The sequence below is a fragment of the Ischnura elegans genome, chromosome 10 (genome assembly GCF_921293095.1).
Source record: "Ischnura elegans chromosome 10, ioIscEleg1.1, whole genome shotgun sequence".
Classification (NCBI taxonomy): Eukaryota; Metazoa; Arthropoda; class Insecta; order Odonata; family Coenagrionidae; genus Ischnura; species Ischnura elegans.
Genome location: NC_060255.1, coordinates 32,244,850 through 32,265,767, shown reverse-complemented (window position 1 = coordinate 32,265,767; position 20,918 = coordinate 32,244,850). Strand labels below are relative to the sequence as shown.

At 40.9% G+C, this 20,918-nt stretch overlaps 2 protein-coding genes and 1 non-coding gene across 3 annotated transcripts in view; all 3 read right to left on the bottom strand.

The window, feature by feature from the left end:
• Positions 1 to 20,918, bottom strand: part of LOC124166818 (proline-rich protein 12) — a 202,046-nt gene that overhangs the window by 32,659 nt on the left and 148,469 nt on the right. The window lies entirely within an intron of this gene.
• Positions 3,967 to 4,074, bottom strand: LOC124167394. The gene has a single exon (XR_006866692.1). It is a non-coding gene; the product is annotated as a U6 spliceosomal RNA (small nuclear RNA).
• On the bottom strand, positions 18,858 to 20,867 carry LOC124167151. Its single transcript, XM_046544957.1, has one exon. It carries the CDS (start codon positions 20,865 to 20,867, stop codon positions 18,858 to 18,860), a length of 2,010 nt encoding a protein of 669 aa, XP_046400913.1.

Here is a 20,918-nt window from a genome sequence, read left to right as displayed (position 1 = left end):
CCCTAACTTTGTTCGGTAGTTCGATTAATCGACGTAATCTTCGATTGCGACTTTCGATGCGATGTTTGATGGTTCGATTAATTGAAATAATCCTCGATTGCAACTTTCGATATTGCTGGTATCGACTTTTTTATGTTGGTCATCCGGCTAAACACTTTTCTTTCGCTTCCCGCGGCTGACTGTCTTCCTCTTCTATCTCGTTCCTCTTTCGTCCCTAATTTTGTTCGATAGTTCGATTAATGGAAATATTCCCCGGTTGCGACTTTTGATATTGTTAGTATCGACTATTTTATGTTGTTCATCCAGCTGAACCATATGGATGTGTTGATACAACAAAATTCAAAAATAGGTTAGCTAATTAGTTTAAAGGTTAGTTTGTTAGCATTGGGGGTAAAAACTGAACACATTTAAATTTAATAATACAGTATAATATTTTTAGCATATTAACCCGCGGTAGCTCGGACTTTTCTTGTAACGCGAAATCATGCAGGGCAGGGTTGGATCAAGGATTTTTTCTGGGGAGCATAAGGGTCTGACGGTCTTATCAAATTTCAGATTAAAAACGAAATACAACAATTACTTAGAAAATATTCCCTTTATTTTGATATGTAAGTTATTAATATTAACTCAAATGGTTGAGGCTCCGTAATGCACAAAATAAAATGAACGTAATGATAACCTTATTAAAAACCTTGTCTATATTTTAAGCGTCTGGGGGGGGGCATGTCCCCCCCTAAATCCGCCAATTATGCGGGGTGGAGAAGAGACCCACGGGCGATAAGCAGCTAAACAATCATTAATAAAGAAAGCAACGGTTATGTATTGGATATATTTGACAAACTATCACAAGCATTAAATCTAATTATTAAGGTACGATAAGACGACTTATTTTATACTGACGAAATAGACTCTTTTGGAACTTCCTTAACTGTCCTTCGGGGCCCAAGTAATTTATGCTGCAATTAATTGTTCAATCTGCATTATTTGAGTTAAGAACAAATTCAATGACGTAATTTCCCATACATTTAAATGGAGCGCTAGAGCTAGAGCTAGTGCATGTATTTAAATGGAGAGCCAAAATTTATAGAGATCTTCATCTAGGAGTCTAGTCGAGCATATTCATGGCTTTTCTCTATGAGGCGGGATCAGACTTTCATATTTTGAGTTAAGTGATCATGGACATCGAACTTAAATTATCTTCACTCAAAAGCAGAAATGACCTGTAGAAAATAAAGCCTTCTCCAACACTTCCCTCACCCATCTCCCCACCATCCTCTCCCTCTGCTACTCACACTCAAACGCACGTTCCTGTCCCTCTCCTCTGCGCTCGGGTGACGAGAGAGTCTGGCGTCAACGGTCGACGGAAGATGACGGCCAGTCAAAACATTCAGCTCATTAAAGGGCGTAGTGGACACAGTTCCAGGGTGGACTGAGGGAGGTGTCACTGGAGAAATATCCGCGTGAATGGCAGCCCATTTCAGCACTGAGGCGAAGCCTCTTATTTTATCCTTAATTTTTTTTACCTCACTTCAATTTGCGCTCTTCGCATCTCTCATGCGGGACCACTTCGTGGAAATTTCGGACTCGATGCGATGGGAGAAGTCCTGCGTTTTTGCCCTAATTTCCATCGAAGGCTGCCGCTCGCAACTTTCAGTCCACGCAATGCCATTCCACCTTCGGACTTCGATGTAGTGCATGGAAGATTACGTTCCTTTGACAGGGAGCAGGAAGCAGGCAAATTTTCGTGGTAATTTGATAGTAATTACAGGAAGCTGAAACTTCATGGTTCAGAAGTATGTGGCAGGAGGAGAGATGCTTACGAATGAATTCATTCTCAAGGTGACGGATTCATTATTATTTTGCGCCAGGGTCGCCATGCTCATTTCAATATTAGTATTCCCTGCATCAAGGAATAAGAGAGGATAAATAATAAATATTTTACTTTGAAAATATAGTCTTGAGCCGTATCATGTAGCTACATAAGGAATAAGAGAAGATGAAGTATACATATTTCACATATATATTCGTATGTCTTTACTATCATCAGAAATTTAGACAATTGGCAATGAATATACGCTATCTATTACGTGAACCATCTTTAATTAATGATTTAAGTGTACATAAGGGATTATTGTAGTCCAAGGTGCAACTCTTCATAGTGACTTTTTAGTTTTTTTCCCTAGAGCCAAGGAATTACGAAGTTAATGTATTTTATATGCATGTAGCTTTCCAATTAAGGTGTGTGTGCGTGGCATCGATGCATGTATATATTCATGGTGAATACCTCTTAGTACTACAGTTCACCCTGGTTGAAAATAACTCTCTGCTGCATTGATAAAAAAATGAGAGTAATTGGCTCTAGGGGAATGAGGGGGCGCAGTGGCTGGGAGGAAGATGTGCAAGGGGAATGGACCACTGAAGCGTGCATCTTCGATCGTAGTCCTTGCGACTGCTCCACCACTCGTGCGCCATTGGGCGAAAAACTCACAGCCGCCGCGTGCAATTGGTTGCACGGAGTTAAGTGAATGCGTTTGCTTCATCTCGCGCCAGAATACACCAATCACGATAGATACTGTGGCGCAGAAAAGTTCCCCGAAAAATGGAGTTGCGCCATTTGTGTTATTGGACGAAATTTGGCTTTCTCTACTGTTGCATGTCGTTCTAAGGCCTTGCATAAATACGTGCAATTTTCCATGATCACAGGAATAGAATACTAATCGTCGAAATAGTGTAATAATGATAGAAAATTGGAAGTAGAAATTTTAATATGGAAAAATTCCACAATATTATGCTTGAATCTTCGGCTTTTATGAAATTAAATTACTATTTTCGCTCATACATTTCTGCTAAATGTGGTAGTAAAGATTCATTTCTCATTGTGTTTAGCGAGAATAATCTACTATAGATCACAACGTAAGTGGGTTGACATGGAAACTTTTATCTCTATATTTCGAATGGAAAACGCTCTTTTAAAAACGCAATTGTCATTCGTTCACCCTTCTTTTTTGATACGTATTAATCTTTGGGCATGCAAAAACATAACCGTAAAATTTGTTAAATTTCATATAAACCGTAAGGCTGAATATAAAATAGTCATTTTCACTAATAACTTTCTACTAAATGGGATAGTATAATTATAAAAGAGCTGGGAGGAATATTCAAGCATAAGCATTTGTGAGAGATTTTCATTTATTCCTCCCCTTCCTCTCGTCGGAAGACCTAATCAGTGCGATCTTATACACTCGAGCGATGGCGCAACCGAGCCAAAATCCTTCTCCACCGCCCCCTCGACTTTTGATCTCCGCACTCACAAAGGCGTTTACCCATCCGGATAGATGACGCCTCGACCAAAGGCAAAACGAATCACAGAGCGCGTGTCGTCGGAAAAGCGAGGTGCAAAACGAAAACACACCCATTCTCTTTCTCTCTCTTGCACTCACAAACTCGGGACAGAGAGAGGTAGAAAGGTCGTTTTAATCGCGCGAACGGACTGTGAAAGGCGGGAGGGAAAGGGGAGCTGTTCATAAGAGCTTGAATATGGGGATGGGGAAACATATCCCTAATGAAATATATATGTGCTTGGCCATAGCCCTACAGTAGCAGAGGTCCCAGATTATGGATATGTTGGAGCCATTTTGGTTTCTGAAACCAATTTCATATTCATAGATTAAAAACTAAACTTTTTTGTATTCCACACATTATTTATTTAAAAAAAATCGGTATATGCTCCTAATATTCACCTCTTGATAATATACTAAAAGGTCGAAACCAGTTGAATTAAAAAAATAAATTCTGTATTGAATACAACAAAGTTTGCTATTAATCTATCATGCCACCATACCCCATAGTGGACTCGCAAACCATTTATTCAATTCATAAATATAACCCACGGTATGGAAATAATAGCCATAAAAAACGCCTTTATTGGGGAGACGTTGAGACTAAGAAGTCCCAGCTAACCCCTTAGAGTTTTTGTAGCCCTTCACGATCATGTGTGTCATCCTTACACAGGAGCCATGCTAATTTTCTTCGTATCGTTCCAATTTTTTGCGTTTATTGCGGACGCGAGCATAAGAAAAGCGAAATGTAGGATATTTGCGGACATTTTAGGTCATTTGTGCCATGAGGGAGGGGCAGGGAAGTAAGAGTGGGGACAAATATGATATATGCATTATCCTGTTATTATCATCGAAAAGCGGAAAGAAGACTACGGCTTCACGTCCCATCCATCGGACAGAGTAGTGTCTTTGAAGTGCCCGCCACAATCCACAATAAAAATCTCCGTCAATGGCAGTATATGAAAATCTCTCAGGGATTGGAACCCGGACCCACGGAGTAGAAAGTCTTGCCACCTTGACCGGGCCCCTTCTGAAACATAATATTTCCTTTACGTTTGTTTACGTAACAAATAAAACAGCAACCTTGGTGACGATATGTGATGGCGGTGAGCTCGTTCTTTTTGAATGATAGTAATTTCCATTAAATGTATTTATCATTCTGGAAAAAATATTATATTTTGATTTGAAGCTATTTTAAAGACTGTTTTGGCAATTTTTTTAGTTCCTTTAAATTGTCAAATTGCTTATTAATACAGCCACCAAATTTACTATTGGGGAAATCGTGATGTAGGGACGAATAACGGATGAGCAAGTTAATTGCGGAAAAGCACTGAAATGGGCCTTATACTGAACTGAAGAAGGAGTTTTAACGCGGAGAATGTGACAAGCTGGGATTATTTGGTAAATATTCAGTATGGGGATATCTCAAAAACAGAATGCGTAAGATAATAATGCTAAGAATGACGGCCTAATGCCATTTTCACAAGTTTTGAGCGTTGACCACATCGTTCGACTTCTACGCGGTTAAAATTGAGCACTCGGACCACAAATATTAAAAAAGAGGATCCTCAAGACGGCTAATGCATTGTCGCCTATCGCGCATTTAAATGGGTTTACAAAAGTCGCCACTCGCGTCGCTGACGGACGAAGTGATAGGAGGTTCAAGGGTAAATGAGGTGTAATTAGCGATGTTATCTGATATTTACATACAAGATGATGTTATCTGTCGAATTTGCATTGCACTTATCACCGCGCCGCGGAAATTTTTAAAGGCTGATTAAAATGCGCAGCAGAGAAGAATTGTGGTGCTACCGAAGAATGATGGAGAAAGAAGAGATCAAATGTGTAAGTAATGGTGAAGTGTTAAGAAGAGTGGGGAAAAAGAAAAATCTAAAAACCTTCAAAAAATCTAAAAGCAGAAGACGGGACAATTTAGTCAGTCACATTATAAGACATGATGACCTCATGAAAACAAACGTAGAGGGACAGGTGGAAGGGAAGAAGGGCAAGGGACGGCTGCGAACGAGTTTCACAGAACAGGTTATAAAGGATGTACAAAAGAAGAAATACGTCGCCATTGGACTACTAGCCGATAGGAGGGAGGAATGGAGAACTGCGTCAAACCAATCTTAGGATCGTTGACTTATTATGATGAAGCGAAATTTATATGCAAGATGATGTGATCTACTACATTCATAACTTTTCAATGCTATTCCTCGCAATCACAACATTTTAATGCAAAATATTGGAAAAAATTGGATTGAATTGCATTCATCACCTCGCCGCGGACATTTTTGAAAAGTGATTAAAATACTATCTAAGTGGCTTGCCAACATAAATCAGCCTTCTATGAGATGAAATTATATGAATTGAATAGTTATATTTTTTGACCTAATAGGTTATACTTCCTTATTCTCTTGTACGCTCCTAATTTTTCTCTTTTTGCACTTACAAATACTTCATATAATATGTCATTTTTGCTACTTGTCATCTTTAATGAGATATTTATTATCTGTTAAAAAAAATTGTAAGTTTTTTGTGACTAGCATTGTGTTTAAATTTAAGGATGGTAGCTTCCACACTGGTGTTAACCACTAAAGCTACCTAAAGGTCCTTTATATTTTTTTGTTACTGTAGCTGTAAATTTGATACATTTCGGAGTAATAAATTTATTATTTTCCTTATTATTAGCTTGGCGGGACTTAACTATTTTTCAAGGAATGTGTGTAATGCAAATTATTATCGTAACATTGAATATATTATTGTTTAGATATATATCTATTTTCTTCTTTTTTCAATGTATCGAGAACCTGCTGTTTGGCTAGTTTTTGGCTTAGCAGGATAAACGCTTGTGAGCAATTTATTAGACTGCATTATTATATTATTGTAATAAATATATTATTTTTTTCGTATATAAATATTGTTGCCGTTAAATAACATTAAAATATTATTATTATTATTATTGTTTAATCGAGACTCCTCCATGCGGCGACTCACACACGAGAAATGTTCGACTTGGAATAAGAGAGAGTGGTTTGGGAAGAGGAAGTGTTAAGGAAGGTGGAGGTATATGATGTGACCACACTGCGGAGAAGGGACCGAAGATTAGAGAACCCCAGCTTCTTGCTCATCACACCGCTCTACGACGGAAGGAAACGCGGGAGGTTGAGAGCCTGTGGACCGTCATTGGTAGAGATAGTCCCGCACACAGGAAAGGAGGATATGGTTCACAAGGACGGTCCGCAAACGAGCCTCGAAGGAGAGAGATCGGGCGACGGTGGGTTTGATAGTTGACGAGGATGTTGCTGCGTTGGGGTAGGGGTGTTAGGGTCTGGGGGAAGGGGTTTCATGCCAGATTACCCTGACAGAGGACGCCGTCTCATCTCCGTTCTAGGGTAACACCCCCACACTACCCCTTCAGACCGCACACACCGCCCTTATACCCCTAACCCTTTCTGCGTCCCCACCTCACACCCGCCCTGGAAGTGTGAAATGCGGGACAATGGTGACAAGAATTCAATTCATCCCTCCCTCCCGAATGAAACCCTCAAACACCACCCGGCAGCCCTCTCACAGTCCTTACCTCTATCTATCCCGTAACTCCTCCCCCTTTAACTCTCTCCAGCGCACAGCCTTTTACCCTTTACTCGCGTCCACACAAACCCGTTCGCCCGTGTCGTCATCAGGGTCTGAGTCGTACCGCGAGACGAGGAGGAGAGTTTATTCCTTGTCTTTCTTCCTTTTCTCTCGTATCCCTTCCTCATCTCGTCTATCTCTCTCCCCTATACCTTTTGTATATCTCCCATATCCCCTATATCTCCCTCTTGTATCCTCTTCTCATTCTTTTTCTCTCCCTCCTATATTCTATTCTTATACCTTCTCTCTCTCCTTTATTCCGGTCTTATACTGTCCTTCTACCTAATATATCCCCATCTTATCTTTTATATTTCCTTTCATGTGTACTTCTTATCCTTTCTCTTTCCTCCACTTATCCCGTTCTTACCATTCTCTCTCTCCTATATCCCATTCTTATCCCTTCTCTCTCCCATATGCTATATCATCTTCTTATCCTTTCTCACTCACTTCCTAGTCTTATTCTTTCTCTCTCCTTCTCTTATCACCTTTTCATCCATTCTACCTCTTTCATATATCCCCTTCTTATCTATTCTCTCCCCATCATTGTCTTCTTCTTATCCTTTCTCTCTTTCTCTTATATCCTTTTGTAATCCCATATCCCTCCACCTCTATCTCCAGTCCATCCCTCTTCCATTCCTCCCCTTATCCTCCTTTATACATCATCCATTTCTCCTCTATCACCACTCTCTCCCTTCCATATCCCTTTTTATCCCTTCTCTTTCTTCTTGCCTTATACCCTTTTTGCCCATTCTCCATCTCTCCTCTCTCTCATCTCTTGTCCATCTATCTTCTGGGATGTTCTGGAGTTTAATATATGCCGTAGTGATATAGAAAATGTATACATATATAACTCGTAGCTCAATCATAGGTATGTATAGGTGTTAGAAAAATTTATTCATCATTAAAATAAAACTATAAAGAGTTCCTTTGGAAAAATGTATCATAAAAAGTACAGTTTATATAAAATATTTTCAGAAATATCATTTTGTTCTTTCCCGGCGTATGATATGGGTGCAATCTACTCGTGTTTTCCACCGGGAGAGTAGCTTGTAGGACGCCGTTGCGATGGCTGCCTCTGCCATGGTTTTTTAGGGGTGACGACGATAACAGAGGCAGCCTTCCAAACGTCGGCTAACAAAAAAAACCACCTGGTGACAAACCTGAGAAGATTCCACCATTATAAGAAATTGTATTTTAGAAAAATTGAATTAAAAAATTGATTTCCCCTCCCCTTTTCCTCCATTATATACCCAGCTTCCCTCTGTTTTTCTCTCACTTCAATATCTCCTTCTGCAATCTCGTGTCTCCCCCTCCCTTATCTCCTCTTTCTCCCCCTCATACCTCTTCCACCTCCCCTCTCAACTCACCCTCATTTTCCTCCCCTCTCTCGATTAATGTTTACACTCCTCACACCGTTGTCGTTTCCTTCTCTCTGCCCCAATGGTATGTCCGTCTCCTCTTCTCTCCATTTTTCCTCTCTTGTCCGACAGCTCCATCTCCCCTATTTTCAACGTTTCCTCTTCCTATCCCTGTTGTTTCGAAGACGTTTTGGTAATATTATACATAGATAGGATTCAGTAGAAGGCCTGTTCTGTCTTTTTCCTCTTCGTTATAATCAATTTACGATACAAATTTGACCCCTGCTAGTATTTATAACAAGGATAATTGATTTGAATCAAAATATTTTCGTTCTAAATATCTCTTTTTCTATCTAATGCACCTCTATGGCTGCATAGCCTATAACCTAGTCATATCCACACTTTTCATGTGTTTTCTTCATATCAATTCAGAGTTTCAAGTTCACTTCAACACTTCCACCAATTATTTTCATTAAGATTTCATATTTTTTTCTTATATTCAGCAATAAACATATGTAAACCGATTACGAAGACAGTCCCAGAGTTCAATTTTTCTTAACTCCTCCCTTTTTCAATTTGGTCGTGGCTTTTTCCGTCCAGAACCTTTTATTACTTACTGCCTGAACCTCATGTGGTAACAACCACGTTGCAATGTCTTCAGACGCTCTTATTCCAAATTATTTTTGCCCAACTATGTGAACATGTAATAGCCTTGATAAATGCACATGGGATTTATCGTAATGAAGAAAAATTATCTTCTCATTCAATATGCCAAGTAAATAAAATTCGTCCGCCATTTTTTTAAAATCCCCGACCCTCCAACGCCTACCTGAGGCTCAATGCCATTAGATCCCGCTCTTCCTCATACAGTTCCCCCCGCTAATTCCACGCGGGAGTAGTCTTCGCAACTCTTGCTCCACATCCATTATCGCTTCGCATCTCCTCCTCCCGCACCCCCTGCCTTTTGTCCTTCAACTCTTTCGCCTCCATCATCAACGCCGACCGCTTCATATTCCTTCTTTTTCCGCGAGGGTAGCAGAGTGGTGGCATTTATACACCCAACTCTAATCCCCATGCTCACCTACCCTATCCTCTCCAAGATTGGATTACGCGCAGCCGGATGTCCCCGCTGCCGAGAGAAAGGGAGCGGGAAAGGGGGTGTGTGGTCTTTGCCGCGCTAACGGCAGCGGATGCGGTAGGTGCGGGAGCAGGTTGGTCGCTCGGTTGCAGAAATAAAAAAAATTCCAACAATTTTTTTTCTGCTGGTTTTCCCCGAGTGAATTTTCATTATCTTCCCGTCAATTTCGCGATTAGTTTTTTCATAAGTTATCTCCAACCCGCATGAAATTCTGACTTAAAAATATGGGTGAAATGAGTCGTATCTCGCGCGCATGAAATTTTGCCAGGCTTGACGTGGTGGAAATGCGATATATTCATGATAAAATAAGAACAACAAGTGGTAATTTCCACGATTTAATATATAACTCCGCACCCGACCATGGTTTCAACACTCTATGACATTCTCAAGGTCAGTTGTTAACTATGGTAGGGGTGAGGGGATAGTTACCCCCCCACCCCAAAGCGTCAAACCATGGCCCGAAGCGGAGTTATATATATAAGTTTAGAAATTACCATTTGGTGTTTGTTTTATCATGGATCGTAGATCGTCTTTCGCGTTTTTTTTCATTTTTGGATCAAAATTTTCACATAAACGGAACTAACGGAGCATTAAAAATCTTTTTTTTTTAGAGTGTAGAATCAGACATTTTCCGAAAATTTCTGGAAAATATATAAAATATTCAGGCTAATCTTCCTACATAATGGTAGCACGTTGTTTCTGGGTCCGCTGACAACCAGCATCAAATTTCCAATGCTATTTAAAGAAAATATCATATAACTTTGTTTATTTAACTTGCTTTATGATACTGTTTCATGATATAAATGCTGCTTTAAGACGAATACTTTTTCAAGGCAACTTTATTCTTTGGTGAATGCAACAATTTTTTGTATGAGATTGCAAAACAGTCTATTTTTACACGGATAATATCTGGGTAACTTGAGATGATTCATACAATTTTCCCGGTTAATTATAATTTCCGACTTTTTCCCGCCTTTCTTGGTTTTCCCGAATGGGCGACCAACCTGCGGGGGAGAAGTAGGGGGATAGCGACGGGAATGGAGGACTTTATTTATTTATTTTCCCGGCCATGGCAACCTGCGCGCGGGGCGAGAGAGGAAGTAGGAGCCGCCGAGGATCGGAAGAGGCGCTCGGCGGCGGAAAAAATAAATGCGAAAGCGAGAGAGAGGATGATGTGGAGGAATACAATCCGTACGAACGGGTTCAAAGTTAATGGAATTAAAAGGCACGGTCGGCGGGGACGGGGGGCGGTGTGACAGGGAGGAAAAAGGGGACCCCCCTGAGCCATCTGCTCCCTGTCCTCTCCCACGTAGATATGTTTGTAGGCACACATTTATATATATTCAAATGTCTCGGGTCCTCGATCGTGCTTTTCCAAGAGAGATGCTCCCGCTAAGCGGTCCATACTACACATAGAACTCGCCGATGGAGTCACTGACAGGACCGTGTCGTATTTTTGTCATTGACACCGTAGGGAGGCTATTGCTAGTAGCGAAGTATTAACCATTTTCAGTTAAATTCCAAAATGTGATATTGCATCTTTCAGTAAATGTTTTAGTATAAGAAAAATGTTGATTAGCACAAGAATATATAAATCATTTATATAAAGTACTGATACAATGTTCATCGACCCATTTTTGTAACGATAAATGCGAAGTGTGTGTTCGTCAGTACAGCTTTTTGAGTCACAGCCAAATGAATGGTCAGCAATTGAAGTTAAAATAAGTTTCAATGAAATGACACCCTAGTTGGCTCTCATATTCGGTGGTAAAACCATTGACTTAAGAATATAAGGATAAATAAATTATACATTAACTATCCGTCTTCTTCTACCATAATATTGATTTTTGCCTTCGATGGATGTCCTTTATGATAGAAAGAGTTGTAAATAACATAGGAAAAATTTTATTTTGGAAACTTTGTTTTTCGGTTGACTCCATCTACTAGAACTTTTTTCAATTGAAAAATATATTATTTACATGCTATGAATTGTCCTTTTAAATTTGATAAAGCTAAATCATTTTCGTCGGTAATCTTAACTCTTATCGTGAATATATTTTTAATTGCTAATAATAGTGGCTCGCATCATATTTATAGACATTTAATTCTCAATTCTCAATGGTCTCAATAGATTTAGATGCGACTACATTGAATTTGGCTGGTAACTATTATATTAACTGTAATTCATACTTATTATTTCCTACTATGGCAATTTTATTTATACATCTCCAATTCTTTGCGTAATGATAAAAATACTAGCGTTGGATTTTCATGGAAAGAGTAGCGAGTAATTCAATTTGAACCACGTATAATATAATGCGCTTCCTAAGCTGTGCTCTCCCCTCGAACTGGTTGCAAATTAAACCTCAGTGTTAAATTTGTATTGTACGTAAGTAATCTTTGTTTTGGTTTTGGATTTGCAAGGTTTTAACATTGCACAAAGGACTCATCGTAGCTGAGGCTATTAAAGACTATTTTTATTCTCTTTGTGGATGGCTTCAGCGATATTTTAACTTCCGTTCATTCCTTCTGAAAATTTGTTGTGATTCAGCCGTTCGCATGGACGAACTACTCCTCAAATGATCGCTTTTCGTGAAATATATCTTTACAAATTCCACTCTTCAGGTTTAGTGTTAAAGAATTGTTTTTCGATTCTGCCGTAAGAAAAATCACTCCGATGATGCTTTTGTTTTACGTTACAAATTATATTATTTCATGCTATTTCCGTTCGTAATTTTTGTCTCAAAGTCGACAAAAATATTTAAAATACATGGCAATGCCGATGCTTTTTCATCTGAAATGGAATTCCAAATGAATTAATGTAGTATAAATAGAGTTTTTAGCTAAAAAAATAACTTCACTTTTGAAATTTTTCGATTCCATCCAAAGCCTTGTGCCCCTTAACCGTTATTTGGAACTTCAGGGTGTTGTTTTGGGACCTGAATGTCATTTTCAGAGCTGGATCTAAAACTTTTTAATACCGTAGCCAACGGGAATCTGGAATATTACGATGATTGCAAAAGAGGCGTCGATGATTTAATTTTCCCTAATGGAAATTTCGAGATAATTACGAAAAGCATGCCCTCTGTGGGATAAGAAGATAAAAGAAAGGCATATTCTTTGGCCTTACACTTGAAGAATAAAAATAGTCCAGCGTCGCAAAAATTTAATAATTTATCAGCTTGATTCCTGCGTTAAGAATACTCATATCCCTAACAGCTCTCGGAATATGAAATGAAAAATGATGAATTTCTGTGACCGCGGGCGAATTGGATAAGAATGTCATCCACCTTCTTTATCATTTCCTTTGAGAGTCTTCAATTAATTAACTGGGAATTTTCATTTCGTATAATTTCCCCAGTGTCAACCAGGTAATTAATACGGGACATATAACATTATACATTTTGTTTTACACAAAAGTAAACAATTTTATTTTGGTTTCTTGATTCATATTCCCGTCACTTCTGTTCCTGTAATGGAGAAGTATAGGAGAGCTATAGCCTCACACCAATTTCTATTGGCTGTTTTTCCTATATCCCTTGGATAGTTTTTATGACCCCAAAACGTTTTTATGTCTTGTGAATACTTCGAATTGTGGTAATTTTCCTTTTATAACTTTAATATAGACCGTATAGTCCTATATAAATTAGAAAGGAATTGAGTGTTCATTTCATGCTGTTGGTTAGTTCAATTTTTTTCTTCTAGAATGAATATTCCTCAATATTTTTCTTTGATTTTGTTGGAGAACTTATTGAGTCAATGCTAATTTTGTGTAAACATAACTATAGCCTGTAAAAGGCTGTTGAACGGTAGGCATCGAGGAGCACTTCAGTCTCTAGTTATGACAGGAACGAAGTCTTACTCTAGAAAGTTTTGTACTGTTCAGTGAAACTTTCTAAATATGGTTTACACCAGGAATTGAACAAATAATTTCCATGTAGTTGTTACGGCTATTGAATGGTGGTTAGAATGAGAAGGGGATCTGTTTCAGACCCTGATTATGATAGGATTGAATTCTCACTCCGAAAATTATGAACGAAGCCATTAATGCCTGGAATGTGGTCCACAGAAATTTCTCTCCTCCAGAAAATCTCACAATAGCCCCTGAATTTTCCACAAGCTGTTTACACTAATGAGATACATACCAAGCCACCGTGACGCCCTCAAAAAAATCCTGCCAGGGAGCCGACATGAGATGGGAGGGTACGATGATAAAAAGCGATCCCGTAGAGAAAAGAGGTGCACAATGAAAGGGAACGGGAAATAACGAAGAAAAAGGCGCAGAGTGAGGAGACGGGGAGGTAAAAATTGGCGGGAGGGGCAGGGGGTACCTCAGGGGAAGATTCCACAGCCAAAAGACTAATGGGAATTCATGTGACCACTGACGCGAAAGTTTTCCGCTGGCCGGACACTTCTGATGAGGACTCCATGCTACCGTCTCACCTCCAGCGTCCAGGAGGTCCACCCCCTGGACAAAACCCACCCCCCAAACCCTTCCAACGAGCCACCAGGCGTGCTACCCCCCCCCACCCCAAAATTCCCCCCAGTGAAAAGTACCGTCGCCTCTCCAAGCCTGAGGCTTTACCCCTCACAGTCACAGGATCCGCAACCGTTCGACGTCCGAATATTCATGGCCCCCAAGGCCAGTGGACGTGTTTGAGTAACCAATTACACCCTCCGCCGCCTGCTGGAGGCTTCGGGAAGTAGCGTACGTCGGTGGTGTGCGTTCCGAGCGCGGGGGTGGGCGGAAAAGGATGAGATAGAGACGGAGGGAGGAGGGGGGTGTTTGGCAGGGGGTGTCCATGTCCTCGCGTGGGAGGGTTGGGGAAGGGGGTTGGTTGGCTCCCCCCCTATTTGGTCCCCCCTACTACAATCCCGCCCTGTCATCCCATGCCACCCCTCCTACGCTTCCATTCTCCTCTCTGCCGGTCCTTTCTCGCTTGAGGGCCCCCAATACGCTTTAAGAGCCGGCCCTGTGACGTGTCCCTTTTATTTTTACTCGGACACTATTCTCACTTCTCACCCAGGGCCGGCGGCGGTGGTGGTAGGGGTGGAATGGAGAAGAGGTAGGGGTAGGACGGGTAAAAGGTTTGGTTTCGACCACGGGAAGGGGTTGTGGAGGTTCCCATCAAGGGTAAGGGTGGAGAGAGGGAGGTTTTTTAGAGGTTGAGGGGAATGGAATTTCAAAATAAAAAAAGAGAATAGCCGTGATTTTTTTATCTTCTTTGGTCTAAAAAAATTGGATCTCCGTTCCAGCTCGACTTTACTCCTCCCCCTAGCTTCACCGTATATTTTTTACGCTCTAAAAAATCTAAAAAAAACGTCACCACCCGACCGTCCACCCCCTTAGCTCTTTGTATTTTTGATATCGGAAAACGTAAGCATTTCACATGGGCGAATGGTTTTGATCCGACTTTCGTCGCTCGTTTTTTTTTTTTATTTTGCCTCTTGCGTCTTTAGTGATCGAAGGATTTCCGAACGGGAGAGATGCGCCAATATTAGAGCCCGCGGACACATCCAATTGCTTACCATTCAGTTTCGGAGATTTTTCGCATTGCCATTTCTCTTTTGTTTCCTCACTTTACCCTCGGCAGGCTTCCCTTCTGCTCCAGTGGACAGAAGAGCTCTCATGAATATCGCCGTGAATATATTTGCCAACAAATTCATGTGAACGGAATGACTTGGCTACTGAATTTACCCCTCTCATTCTCGGGAACAATTGGTGACGATCAGTCATGGGGAATCATTTAGGAGGCAAGCGAATGTTTGGGGCTCTACGCTGATATTTAAAGAAAGTACGTTAGCGACCTTGCGGATCAGAACCAATTCTTTACGTATTTCTATTTAAATGATAATGTGACCATAGACGATTTCTATCGAGATTAGACATTAAATATGGCCACTGCGAATGCTTTCAGCTCAACACTTCTAAGTATTAAGAATACCTAAGACACATATTTGAGTTGACCGAGACGCCAATTTCTTGCAACTAAGTCTTATATCTGCGGTTGTCCGTCGAAGAGATTCATCTGGTAGTGCTTATTTTGAAATGTTCTTAACAATGGAACCTCGGTTTTGCACAAATGAGATGGTTGGGTGATACATAAATGCTTGGATTCATCATATTTGTTATATTTTGATGTCAATAACTGAGTCTTATATCTGTGGTTGTCAGTCGAAAATGTTAAGCTGGTAGAACTTTTTTTTGTTATTTTCCTTGAGAATGGAACCTCGTTTTTACACCACATTGAATAAAGTGTGTACTTTCATTGCTCTTTTTGCTTTTTTCACTATTCACAGATCAATAATATTTTCGATTAGAAATAAAATGGAGGCTAGGGAAATCGAGGAAATTAAGCTTTCAAAATTGCATATTCTCTGTGAATACGAGTGATAAAAGAGAGTAAATTATAGTTGATGTGAAGAAAATGTTATTTCGAATATCATAAAACTTCAACCATTTTAAAATGTCTCAAATATTTCGCTTGCAACTCCTCCTTGGTATGATTCTCCGTAATAGTTTTGAAATTCAAACTCTTTTCGGTATATGAGAAAGGAGATGAGCTTTTCCGCCACTGAAACATCTACATAATTGCCCCCTTTGGACCTTTTCCATACCGACTTTATATCCCATCTTGGAAACAAAAGGCGGGCTCCCGTCAACTTCCCTTTTTACCGTGAACTCAGCGGGAACTGCTCCCATGTCTGCAGTCATTCCCGTAACCCAATCAGCTCCTCTCCACTGATTGCCCTCGCTCAATTCAATAAGCCCTCCCGTCCCTTCAATATTCCGGTGAGCTGACCCAATCCGTCCGCTGCCTGCGCTTCGAAGGGTGTCTTCGCTGTCAATTCAAACGGCTGGTCCCCCTCAGGGCGATCAACGCGTCCTCCCGATTTCAACCCGACTTGGAGGGCCGACCTTTCCGGGCGACACCGCGGCTCTTTCGTGGTCCCCGTCTGTGGGCGTCCATGAGAGAGAGATAGTCCTTGTGTGCGAGTACCGGGAATGAATGGACAGATGTCGTTATTTTCTCGACTTCAATTATGTTCCTTCTCCCGATGGCGATATTAGCCTGCCGATTGAAAATGAGGTTTCCTCTTCGGCGATCTCCTCTATCGGCGAACCAATTAGATCGAAAATTGACTATCCTCGAGAACTCGACTCGGAAAATTTTAAGAGAAGGATCGATTTTATTGCCTTCGGTGTAAGAAGGGGCAATTGTCATTTTTTAGCTCTCAACTTTTTCAGCTCATTGATGTGTGGCTAACCTTTCAGGTACTATATGCGCTATAACCCCTAACTCTTAATTATCCACGTCGTGTCTATATGACCCGAGAGGTTTTTTTTTAATAAACGAAACTTACATTAAGTTAACGATTTTTGAAATTTGCGTTCAATGTAATCTAATGACGTACTTTCTTTTCATTCCATTTTTGCGTCCGCATGTAAGCATAATGTATTATAATTTAACGTTTTCACCCGAAGCGAATGTTTGCACCTGGAAAAATTCCGCTCTACGACTCGTCGCAAGCATTTGTGATACAATAATGCTGCGAAGATTTTTACGATGCCTGGATACTAGTGATAGAATAATGTATTTCAATTCCGGAGCGGCATGATCTTTTACTCGGGGGGTGAATGGTGAGGGGCTTAGACAGTTATTATTTTAATTTTTCTAAAAGGTTTATGGAAAGCCTCGATGAGTCAAACGGACCCACGAGAGCGTGGCACAACTAAATAGGGTTCCCAGTAGTTCAAGGGAACCCCAGCCTTACCCTTCCCACCCTGACGCGCTCCGTTGGTAAAGGGTGTCGAAGCCGAGGCTCGTTAAATCCTTCTCGATATCCCAGTACCCTTACACCCCCCCTAAAACCCTCCAGGGTCTCTTGGTCTTCTTCCTTCCTCTGACAAACACTATCACATTCTGTGCGAACTCATGCCTCGCCATAAAACCTCTTCCTTGGCCTCCCCTCCCATTTACTCAACCAATATCCATCCCCACCAGTCCATTCCGGGTAGAAAAAAATGAAATGTACAAGACCGGGTGATCTTTGGCTGTTTCCGTTTGGGGAGACGTTGTTGGGTCTGTCTTGACGGCGGCGAGTGTACGTTTACGTGGGAGGAGGGGTTTGCGGTTGTTGGGGTGTGAGGTGTCTGGCAGGGGTTGCGGTGAGGAGGAAAAGATTCCGTCCCTGGAAGGTCGGACCCTGAAAGATGAAGGGGTTGGAGAATTCAGACGGTGGATTTGAGAAGGTTGCGGGAAATGAGGGGTGACCAGACGGAAATATTAAAAAGGAAAATATCTCATGCTGTAGATCTAGCAATTCTCTTATGATATTGGACTTGCTATCGTATATAATTTCATCATATCATAAAATTAAATTCATTGATTTGGCTTGCTGTGCTATTATCCAAATTCTCCCCTAGCAGTAGAACAAGTGATACACCTGAGTGTAATATGAAATATAAAAACGTCTTCTAATCCGAGATGGCGATTGATTATTACTGAAGAAGAAGAGAATTTCATTGAAGAAATAATAGTAATTCCGTGGCCTACCAAATAAATGATGCAATTATAATATTATAAAAATAATTTTTCACATTAATTATCATTCTAGAAATAAAAACAAAAATTGTATTTCTATTTGGCAAAGTTATTCATATCGATACTCTGAAATTGCAACAGTGCCAGAATTGTGCAGAAGCAAACATATCTTTAGATAGATGAAACTTTTACCTCCTGTTTTAATGTGAATGCATGTTAATTAAAATGGTTATGTAAGCTATTGCAATGTATCGTTAATGTTGGCAGATATAGATGGCTTTTGTACTATACCGCTGTATTTTGCGTTAATATGACCTTCAGCACAATATGGTTAGGTAAATTGTTATCTGTTCTCGTTTTAGCAATAATATCGTCTGACATGTATGTACGCATATGAATACTAACGTGTTCTAGTTTTAGTGATGAGGTCTCAAGTCAATATCGACATATTTTTAAAGTGTTTAAAATGACTTATTTATATTTTAGATACTACAGTTGAGATGATGTTTTCACTTCTTTCCTAATGTTCCTTAAGTTTTATGCGGAAGTAACCATACTCAGTTGCTGTGTGTTATGAAATTAATGCATTGTTCATTTTTCTCAATTAATAACAAATATTAGGTTTCATCAGCCAATTTGTGAAGAATTTTGAACTAATGAATAAAATCTTCTCGGGTTAAGCACCGGGTCAGGCTTTTTGAGGCCAACGTTTCAATGAGTACCTCACTCATCGTCTTCAGGGCTGAGACTGAATGCCGAGCTTGGTCTACGCCGGATATTTATAGCGAGCTAGCCAACGGACGGTTGAGGCCCATTGTTGACCAGCCGATTCAAATTTGGCTCAAGGGTTTTGGAGTCTGAATTGTGACCGCGACCGTTGTATTTTATTAATCAGCGGTCTCCATATTTGGCTGATGTTCTGCCCATAGTCTCGGTTAAGCCTTTTGTCTTCGAGACGTATTTCAATTCCCTCCTTCACAATTCGATCCCAGTACCCATCAGAACGGCAAAGGATTTTGGTGCCGTCAAAATTTATGGAGTGCGCCATATCGAGGCTATGTTCTGCCAAGGCCGATTTTTCTGGTTGACAAAGTCTTATGTGCCTCTTATGTTCTTTTATTCTTGCTTCTACCGTACGAGAGGTCTCTCCAACGTAGGCAAGGCCACACTCACAAGGGATGTGATACACTCCAGGCACCCTAAGCCCAAGGTCGTCCTTGACTCTTACGAGCCCATCCCGAATTTTCTTCGGAGGTCTATGGATCACCTGTAGATTGTGCCGAAGTAAAATTCTCCCGATTTTCCCCGAAATGGTGGATACATAGGGAATACAGGCTCTTCCTAATGGCTTTTCATTATCTTCATCCGTTGGTTTACGGGGTCTGATGGTTCTTCCCAAGGCCAAACGAAAATCTCTGTCACTGTATCCGTTACGTTTGAACGTAGTTTTTAAATGTTTAATTTCAGCGGGGAGATTTTCTGCATCAGCGACTATTTTGGCTCGGTGTATTAAAGTGGTCAAGACGCCTTGCTTTTGGGAAGGATGGTGGTGGCTTCTCCCATTAAGGTAAAGATTAGTGTGGGTAGGTTTTCTATACACACTATGCCCAAGAGTCCCATCAGGTTTCCTTTGAATTAGGATGTCGAGGAAAGGAATGCAGTTGTTATTTTCCTCCTCCATGGTAAATTTGATGTTAGGATGCTGTTGATTCATGTGACTTAAAAAGTCATCAAGTGTATTCCGTCCATGTTGCCAAATGACGAAAGTGTCGTCCACGTACCGGAAGAAATACCTCGGACGAAGTGAAGCCGATTGCAGAGCTTTTTCTTCAAAATCCTCCATGAAGAGGTTGGCAATAGCTGGAGAAAGAGGAGATCCCATAGGAACTCCATCCATCTGCTCATAATATTTTCCTCCATAAAGGAAATAGGTTGATTTTAGGACATGTCGGAACAGTCTAACTGTCATCTCGTCAAATTTACTTTCCAGGATGTTAAATGTGTCTTCCAATGGAACTCTTGTGAACAAGGAAACTACATCAAGGCTCACCATGATGTCTGAAGGTTTAAGCCGTATACCTCCAAGTGTCTTCACAAACTCGGCCGAGTTTTTAATATGATGTACGCAATGCCCAACTATAGGCGACAACACGGAAGAGAGATACCTTGCCAGATTGTACGTTGGGGCGTTGATAGCACTCACGATGGGCCTGAGTGGAATGCCATTCTTGTGAACCTTAGGTAGACCATAGAACCTTGGTGGAACGGCTCCCCGCACCGTAAGGTTGGATTTTGATTCCGGCTCCATCTTCGTGTCTTTGATGAGTGCGGAAGTCTTCCTCACGATAGCATCCGTAGGATCTCTGCCGAGGACCCTGTAGGACCCATCTTGAAGAATCTCATTCACTTTTTTGTGATACTCTTCAGTGGGCATCAAAACTGTTGCGTTCCCTTTGTCAGCGGGTAAAACAACGATTTTAGGATCCCTTCGGATGGCTTGTAGTGCATTTCTTTCCTCTCTTGTGAGGTTAGGCTTCGGTGGAACTGCCCTTTTTAGCGTCATTACGACGTCACTTCTAATCTCATCGGCTGCCTCAACCGGAAGCTTCCGAATTACCTGCTCAACTCCTCCAATGAAGTCCAAAAAAGGAATTGATTTTGGAGCCGGGGCAAAATTGAGGCCCTTGGAAAGCACTGACGTTTTTGCCGAATCAAGAGGTTTCCCCGTTAGGTTAATCACCACACGATTACAATCCAAAGAGGATGTGAACTCTGACCTGCTCGATAGGCGTTCGAACTTTCCCTTCTGTCTTCGCGTGTCGTTCTGGAGCTGAAGTTCTCCTTGGGCCATAGTCACCCGATCAACATACTCCCAATCCAGCGGCGAGAGAGTAACGGATAA